The 9,139-nt window shown below is 55.6% G+C and overlaps 1 protein-coding gene across 1 annotated transcript; it reads left to right on the forward strand.

Annotated features, from left to right (window-relative positions):
* Positions 1-4,335: 4,335 nt before the first annotated feature.
* EPO (erythropoietin) lies at positions 4,336-6,134 on the forward strand. The gene is given in 5 exon segments (XM_081819421.1): positions 4,336-4,354; positions 4,357-4,532; positions 4,766-4,852; positions 5,107-5,286; positions 5,427-6,134. Coding segments are annotated over 5 exon segments (618 nt in total). The 3' UTR covers positions 5,583-6,134.
* The last annotated feature ends 3,005 nt before the right edge of the window (positions 6,135-9,139 follow it).

The raw sequence follows: 9,139 nt of genomic DNA on the forward strand, positions 1-9,139 counted from the left end.
TTTTTTTTTTTAAAGATTTTATCCATTTATTTGAGACAGAGAGAATGAGATACAGAGAGCATGAGAGGGAGGAGGGTCAGAGGGAGAAGCAGACTCCCCGCCGAGCAGGGAGCCCGATGCGGGACTCGATCCCGGGACTCCAGGATCATGACCTGAGCCGAAGGCAGTCGCTTAACCAACTGAGCCACCCAGGCGCCCCTGCTCTTTTTGATGAACAAGGCACTTGTGCTGCGTGACTTCAGAGAGTACCATTCCTAGCGAGTCTGTGTGAATGGCGCCCCCTAGAGTTGTGCAGTGCTCCGTCTTGAAAGATGTGTGTGGTGGCCCAGCCGGTAGGAGGCCTAAGCCACGTCCCTAAATGATGGCAGTGCAGAAGGAGAGAACTTTCTGCAGGGGCGATCAGGGAAGGCTACACAGAATTGCTTAAGTCTTGGGTTTGGGCTTTGAAGAATGGGGAGCGGCGGAGATCGTGTGAGAAGGTGATGCAGGTGGAAAGCACAGAGTGAGCAAAAGGCAGCAAGCATCTAACTGAGTTCATGCAATGGAAGGATTGGGAATGAGCAAAGTGGGAGAATAGGCTGGAGAGGTAGGTGAATGGCAGAACACAGAGGGTCTTAGTTCTGGGGCCACTGGGAGCCACGGCAGTCTCCTGCTCAGGGGCATGACATGAACGAGTCTATTCAATGGGAAAGCTGGTGGGGATTGACTGGAGAGGTCAGGGAGGAGACCCTCTGCAGTGGCCAGCACCATGCCAGAGGGACACAAGGAGGCAGATGGAGGGGGCACTGGCAGGGGGTGGGAGGTGTTAGAGGGGGAGCCCCGAGGAGCTTCCTGTTTTTTCTCCGTTTTTCAGGGTCCTGATATCAAGGGCAGGTAAGCTGGACCCTGCTGGGCAGTAGCCAAGAGCACCTGGGTTGAAGATGGCCCCCAAACCAGGCTCTGCCCTCTGGTAGGATTACTACAACTTAGCGGGTGGGTGTGGGGTGGACCAAGGTCCTCTCCTGCCCCTTCTCTCCCAAGCTACGACCAGAGGGCTCTCTCCAAAAGTCCCAGAGGATGAGCCAGCACCAGCCCTGTCCATCAGGCCCTAGCACCTAGGCTCTGGTGCTTATGGCCCATCTCCCCTCCCTCCTTGAAGGCAGGGGTGAAGGCAGGCCTCCAAGTTGCTATGAGGGAAGCAGCAGGTCCCACAGCCCAAAAGGCTCCTCCTCCCCTCTGTCTCCTTAGGCGGTGTCTACCCACCCCCCCCATCTGTCCCGGGTCCCCTCTCCATGGTCAGGTCAGGGCAGTGACGCAGGAGTCAGGGGACCAGAGAGCAGAGGCTGGGGGGGGGGGTCGGGACAGAACGCATGTGTGGACGTGTGTGGACGTGAGTGTGTGTGTGCTTGTCCCACAGCTGTGATCTGGGAGGGAAGCAGAATCGGGCTCCGAAGGCCAAGCAGGGCTGGGAAGCTGCCTGGGTGCTGAGAGGGAAACTGGGACCAGGGGCATAGCAGGGTGTGCAGACTGGGAGTCAGTATGCCAGGGTTGAGGAGGGACCCCAGAGCAGGGCCTGGAGGTGAGCAGAGGGCAGAGGAGCAGTACTGGAACAAGTCAGGCCCTCATGACTTTCCACAGAAAGCACACCAGACTCTGCGTCCTGCTTCTCCCTCTCCTGACCCCCTCTTTAATCATGCCCTCCCCACCTCAGGGTTCCCTCCCTCACCTCCATCCGCCTTTATTCAAGTCACCCTCGGCACAGCTTCCCCGACTGCCCTTCGAAACCTGCAGCCTCCTCCAACACTCCTGGTCCCTTCCATGCCTGTTCTCCTTGGTCCTTTATTGCCGTGGTCTTTTATTTTTCATTTTTGTGGTCAGCCCACCTCGCCACTAGAATGTCAGCTCCACCAGGGCAGGCCCTCTTGTCTGTTTCATTCCATCCCCAGGTCCCGGCCACAATGAGGTACTCATATATATTTCTTAGATAAATATTCATTTCTCAAATGAATGAATGAATGAGTGCTCCCCACTCTTTACACTCTTTCCTTTTTAAAAAAATTTTTAAAAAGATTTCTTTATTTTAGAGAGAGAGAGCATACCTGCACACATTGGGGGGAGGGTCAGAGGGAGAAAATCTTTCCCGCAGACTCCCCACTGAGCGTGGGGCCCATGCGGGGCTCCAGCTCATGACCCATGAGATCACGACCTGCTGAAACCAAGAGCTGGACGCTCAACTGACTGAGGCACCCGGGCGCCCCAAATCCAAATTCTTGAGTGTCATTCAAGGCCCTTCACAACCTGACCACTCCCTAACCAGCCCTCCGGCCTAGTCTCCTCCATCTCTGCAGTCCACACCCCCTATCCTGACACACCTGACCCCCCCCCTTTCCCCTTGCTGAACTAGCTTCATCCCCATCTCACATCTCTTCCTATTAAAAATCCTACGGGCCCTTCAAGGCTGAGCTCATGTCACTGTCTGCATCAAATCTTCCTTGATTCCCCCAGCTAACAGTGAGCTCTGCCTCTTCCAAACTCTTCCGGCTAGGCTCTGAACACTCCGGTCCTCACACACTACCCCGTGTACCCATCTTCTCTCTGCTGTAAGCTATAAACTCCAGGAGGCAGGAACTCTCAAACACATCTTTTCGTCTTGCAAAGTGTGTGGTCAGCTGACCTGCACAAAGAAGGCACCGATCATTGTGTGAATAAAATATCTTTAATCTCATGGAACTGGGAAGAAAGTGAGGGAAGATACATAAGCACCTGGATTTGTAGGACTTTGGAACTGGGACTTCATCACCCCCCTTTGACAGGTCAGGGCACTGAGGCTCAGGACTGAGACCACTGTCCAAGGTTTGAGAGGCCAGCCAGCCTCAGACTTCTGCTCTAGGGAGCTTGCCCCCCTGCTTCCTAGAAGCCCCGAAGGCTTAGCTGCAAATCTGAACCACCTCAGTCTGGGGAATAGCTCTGTTTTAGAGCTCTAACGAATTCTGCCATGCAGGCTAACCTGTATCACAGGTCAAAACCAGAAACAACAAAAAACAAGAAGGATGTCAAAGTGCATGCAGGCCCTGCACACATATCCTGTGCCCTAAAAGTTCAATTTCTGGGTTTTCGGAGTCCTAGAAAAGTAAAGAGTGGGGGCGAGAAGACCCCCAAATTTCTTACTCCGTGTCCACCCATCAGATTCCTCAACACGAACAATACTGGCTTCTAGAACAAGTACTGGGATTGTGAGAAGGCAGGCAACTTGCCTCCGCCAGCACCTTCCCGGCTTCCAGAGCCAGCTGCCTCGCGGGAACGGTGCTCCCAGCTCCGACCCCCCGCCCAAGACTGGGACGCGCCCCCCCTCCCCCACCGGGTGGAGGGAGCGTCGGGTCCCCAGCCTTTCCCAGAATGGTACTCCTCCCGCGGGTGCGCAACCAGCCGCGCCTCCCGGGACCCGGGGTCGGCGGGGCAGGCCGGTGCCCCCGCTCCGCGCCTGCGGCCGCTCCGCTCCCGCCCCAGCGAGCCCCCGACCCAGGCGTCCTGCCCCGGTCTGACCCCTCTGGCCCTTACCTCTGGCGACCCCTCACGCACGCAGCCTGCCCCCCCACCCCCACACACGCACGCACACATGCTGATAACAGCCCCGACCCCCCGGCCGAGCCGCAGTCCCCGGGCCAACCCCGGCCGGTCGCCGCGCGCCAGTCCTCGCGGACCCTGGCCAAGAGCCTTGCGCTCTCTCTGTGCGACCCCGGCTCGGCGGCCCCCTCCTTCGGGCCGTGGGGACGGCCCTGCCCCACCGCGCTTCCCGGGATGAGGGTTCCCGGCAAGGGCGCCGGCCGAGCCCCTGGTCGCTGAGGGGCCGGGGGAGGCGCGGAGATGGGGGCGTGCGGTGAGTACTCGCCGGCTGGAGGAGCCCCCGCCCGCCCGGGCCCCTGTTTGAGCAGGAATTTGCCGCCGGGGCTAGTGGCCCCGAGGTGGCTGGGTTCAAGGACCGACAACTTGCCAAGGACCCCGGAAGGGCAAGGGGGGTGGGGCAGCCTCCACGTGCCGGCAGGGCTTAGGGAGCCCCTGGGAAAGGTGAAATCTGACCTGGACACGGGGACGCGGTTTCGGGGTTCGGGGAGAAGAGGGGGCTGCTACGTGCGTGGGGAGAAAGCTGACACCTGGGTCTTGGAGCAATCACTGGGATCTGCGAGAGGGAAAGCCTCTGTCACACCGGGATTGAAGTTTGGCCCGGAGAAGTGGATGCCGGTAGTTTGGGGGGGGTGGTGCGCGTCGCAGCGGGATTGAATGAAGGCAGAGGAGGCAGAACCTGAGCGCTGGGAAGGTGGGGGGTCGGGAGCGCCTCGCTGGGGGCAGAGGAGCGGGATGTGTGAACCTGCCCCTCCAAACCCACACACTCAGCCCGGCACTCTTTTCTAGAATGTCCTGCCCTGCTGCTTCTGCTGTCCTTGCTGCTGCTTCCTCTGGGCCTCCCAGTCCTGGGCGCCCCCCCTCGCCTCATTTGTGACAGCCGAGTCCTGGAGAGGTACATCCTGGAGGCCAGGGAGGCCGAAAATGTCACGGTGAGGCCCCCTCCTCAGGACATTCCACAGAACTCACTCTCAAGAGCCCAGGGGTTTCCTCCAAGATCCAGGAACTGGCACTTGGTTCAGGGATGGAAGTGGGAAGCCAGAGCCCCCAGTAAAAGTGATATAAGTGGTAGCCCCCAGTGCATACCTGGAAGCTAGGTAAGGGGCAAAGGTGGAGGGAGCTTTTGGGGAGCCTGACCCCCCTTACCCCGGGTCGTGCATTTCAGATGGGCTGTGCTCAAGGCTGCAGCTTCAGTGAGAATATCACCGTCCCAGACACCAAGGTTAACTTCTACACCTGGAAGAGGATGGACGTGAGTTTATTTTCTCCCTCTTCTTGGGGAGTCTCATTTTGGGAACCTGAGGGGGTGCTCGGGAGAAGGACAGAAGAAGATGAGGGCTGGAAGCAATATGTTCGTTCATTTGTTCTCTGTTCTTTGTTCATTCATTCATTCATTCATTCAACCAAACTGATTCTAAGCCTTCACTTTGCTCAGCTTGGTGCTTGGGGTTGCTGAGAGGGAGGGGCTGGTTTGGGCCGCTAACTCCAAGTCTCCATTTCCTTTAGGTCGGGCAGCAGGCCGTGGAAGTCTGGCAGGGCCTGGCCCTGCTCTCAGAAGCCATCCTGCGGGGCCAGGCCCTGTTGGCCAACTCCTCGCAGCCATCTGAGAGCCTCCGGCTGTATGTGGACAAAGCCATCAGCAGCCTGCGAAGCCTCACCTCCCTGCTTCGGGCGCTGGGAGCCCAGGTGGGTGGGAGCCTCCCTCGCACTTCCGTTGGAAGGGCCCTGCTCATCCCCGCTCCAGTTCTGTCCTGAATCCCGTCTCCCTCCAGGGTTCCCCGGCGCTGCACTGCACTGCGGTAACTTTTTTGTTCTCTCCTTGGCAGAAGGAGGCCATCTCCCTTCCAGAGGAAGCCTCTGTTGCTCCACTCCAAACATTCACTGTTGATACTTTGTGCAAACTTTTCCGAATCTACTCCAATTTCCTGCGGGGAAAGCTGACGCTGTACACGGGGGAGGCCTGCAGGAGAGGGGACAGGTGACCAGGTGCTCCCACCCCGGGGCACGTCCACCACCTCACTCACCACCACGGCCCGTACCACGCCTCTGCACCACCACTCCTGACCCCTGTCGAGGGGTGAGCAGCTCAGCACCAGCCTGTCCCACGGACACTGCACGGCCACGGGTGACATCTCAAGGGCCAGAGGAACTGTCCAGAGCTCAACTCAGATCTAAGGATGTCACAGGGCCAGCCTGAGGCCCCGAAGCAGGAGGAAGTCGGAGGAAATCAGCTTAAGCTTGGGGACAGAGCCTTGCTGGGGAGACACCAAAACTCACCTCGGTGCCCTGCCGAGCGGTGATGCCAGGAGAAGCTGGAGGGCAAATATCTCTTTTTGCACCTATCAGGCAGGGACAGGAGGGACTGGAGAATTTAGGTGGCAAGTCATGAATTCTCCAGGTCTCATGGATACTCTCATGACAGCAAGAGCCCACTGGACGAAGGGTGGTTGGAGCCATGAAGATGGGATGGGGGCTGGCCCCTGGCTCTCACTGGGTCCAAGTTTTGTGTATTTTTCAATCTCACTGGCAAGAACTGAAATCACAACATGGCTCTCGACTTTTCTGTTTCCCCAGGAGCTCCCTACTTCCCCGGCCCTGCTCACATGCTAGCAGCAGGCCACAGTCCTGGGAAACTAGAGGTGGAGGGGGTCGGGCCCTACGTGCTGCCTCGCATGGCCTGTCTGACCTCTTGACCCCACCGGGCCTGAGGCCACAAGCTCTGCCCACGCTGGTCAATAAGGTGGTTCCATTCAAGGCTATTCCTCAGTAGGCAGCTGGTAACCCTCTTTAGTGAGCTACAGCTGCCATCAAGGAACCAGGAGCCCCCAGAGGGGCTGGAGGTAGCTTCCAGTCCTGGCCGCTGGGCCCTTATTATTTCTCTCTTCTTCTCTGTGGTGCCTCTGGCTAAAGCCACATTCCCGCATCAGCCTTTGCCACCTCTCAATCCAGCTGACCCTTTTCCTTGCCTGGGGATGGTCACCATTAATGCTCTCCCCTGGCACTTGCAGAAGGAGCCACGGTCCCCGACAGCGGTCTCACTGAGCACTCACTCTGTGCCCAGGGCTATTCTAGGTGGTTTGCTTACATGACCTCATTTTATTCCTTGCACAACTCTATGAGAAAGTTTCCACTGTCATTCCCATGGAACAGATGAAGAAATAAACTAACTGCCCAAAGCCAAGACAGCAGGAACTCCCAGTGCCCCCAGCTCTTACCCCTTTCCTCTTCTGCTTATCCTTCCTCATAACCCCGACCTGTGCCCTGTTCCCCTGGGATGGGGGACACAGAACAAACTAACTCAGCTTCTGCTCTCCATCCCTACTTCTAATTTCACCCATTACTCCAACAATCCACCTCAAATTCCTTCCCAGAAATAATGCTTCAGCTGCAATGTACCACCCGAGAGACCAGTCCTGACCATTATATATGTGGGAATCAGTCTTTTGCTCATATCACAAAACTTAGAGAAGTCAGCCTGCACCCCTGAAAATATGCAAAAGAGAGAATTTTTGCAATCTGCAGCAGGGCAAATTATGGGTAGGCTCGGGGATTGGAGGGTATTTGCCAAGTATATGTGTGTGCTGGGAGCAGCGGTAAAGTGTGGCGGGAGGAATCAATGGAGAGGTGGACCCAAAGGAGAATTTTCATCCTGGCCAACCCAGCTCCTGGGGTACAGTGCCCTCTTCAGGCCCTACTGGGAAATGTTAGCAAAATCTACAAGGGAAAGAACTCTTAGGGCTCTGATCTTTGCACATTCCAATAAAAATTTGTATTGAGCTTTCCACAGATGGCATCTGGTTCTTGCCCCACTGCTGTGAATCAGGAAGGGAGGAATCGGTCTTTCTCGATAGCAACATCAAAGCTAAGAGAGTTGTCCTGAAACCCAAGGCATGCTGCCAATAACCACAGCTAGGACCCGAACACAAGGTTTAGGACTCATAACCCCCAAGCACACCTTAGCCTGATGTGCCACCCAGACATCCCCAGGCCCATCCAGTACCTGGATCTTTTTTTCCCCACAAGTCAGGGTCACCTACCTTATTCCTTGACTTCTCTTCAGACTGCTTACTGCTTTCTATTACAAAAAAAAAAAAAAAAAAGTTAGTGGAACCTGAACTGTATGACCCCGGGCCAGTATGTTAAAACATTAAAAACATAACTCATTTATTCCACATTTACGGAGTGCCTACTATGTGGCAACTTTTGCATCAAGTGCTAGGAAAACATGAAGTGACAGTCTATGCCTCTCGCAGCCCAGGGTCCTCCTGGGATTCCCCTGGAGGCAAAAAGACACGAGCTCATTAAGGGTATAGCCAGCTTGGTATGTGACTGAGTGTGGACAGGCCCGGGACGGGAAGGACCTGGTGAGGGCCCACGTCCCTGCAAAGAGACACACATACACAAGGAGGGTGTTGTCAGATTTCAGAGGGTCTTCAAGTGCGGGCTGGGAATGTGAACTTTCTTCTGTACTATTATTATGATGATCCACAACATACTAAACTCTGGTGCCTACATGATCTGCTGCGATTCTCACCACAAGTCCATGAAACAGGGGGCCCTTAGGTATCATCAGGTATCATCCCCATTTGCCAGACGGGGAAAAATATAACCAAGTTCCACCAGGTAAATGGCGGAGCCAGCTCTTCTAACTTCCTGGCAGGACAGGAGCCAGGGCGGCCCAGTTCTGAGTCAGCAGGTTACATAATTGTTTAATGGAGATGTCTTCTGTTTGTAGAGCGCTTTGTGATTTCTGAGGTGCTTTCCTGGGCATTTTCTTATTTATTCTCCTAACTGCATGAGGAGGGCAGAGAAGGTAGAGGATCTTCCTTTTGCAGAGGAAGAAACTGAGACCCAGAGAGATTATGGGCCTTGCCCAGGCCGTAAGACACTGAGGAAGATAAGGACCGGGAGCCAGGCTCTCTGACTTCTGTTCCCTCTTCTAGCAGAAGCAGGGATCAGAGGGAAAGGAGAGTAGAGGGAGTGGCTGGAGGGGAGGAAGAAGGAGGCCCATCCATCTCAGTATCAACTCCTCCCCAAGGGGCGTCTGGCTGGCTTAGTCGGTTGAGTGTATGACTCTTGGTTTTGGCTCAGGTTATGATCTCATGGGTCATGGGATCAAAACCCTCGTTCAGCAGAAAGTCTGCTTGAGATTCTTTCCCTCTGCCCCTCCTCAAATAAATAAATAAATAAATAAATAAATAAATCTTAAAAAGAAAAAAAATCTCCTCCCCACATCATCTCCTACCTTGGTCTCCTGCTTTTTTCCCTCCTATACTCCCCACCACCCAAGTCTCCTAGCACTCGGGGCCAACTCAGCCACCTCCTGCAACCCCAGCTCCCACCCTGACTGCTGCCTATTGGCCCAAACCCCCGCCCTGGGCCTGAGCATCAGGTTGACCAAATGCACCTGCCTGACCCCAGCCCACAGGTCACCTAAGATTTTCCTGGAACTACTCAGAATCCTCTTATCATCATAGCAGACGAGTGTTGCTGGATTTGAATTAGCTAAATGGGGCCTCTCAGACATTGGAATCTAAGC

Source organism: Leptonychotes weddellii, chromosome 5 (assembly GCF_054177405.1).
Source record: "Leptonychotes weddellii isolate Sample4059 chromosome 5, ASM5417740v2, whole genome shotgun sequence".
NCBI classification, from domain to species: Eukaryota; Metazoa; Chordata; class Mammalia; order Carnivora; family Phocidae; genus Leptonychotes; species Leptonychotes weddellii.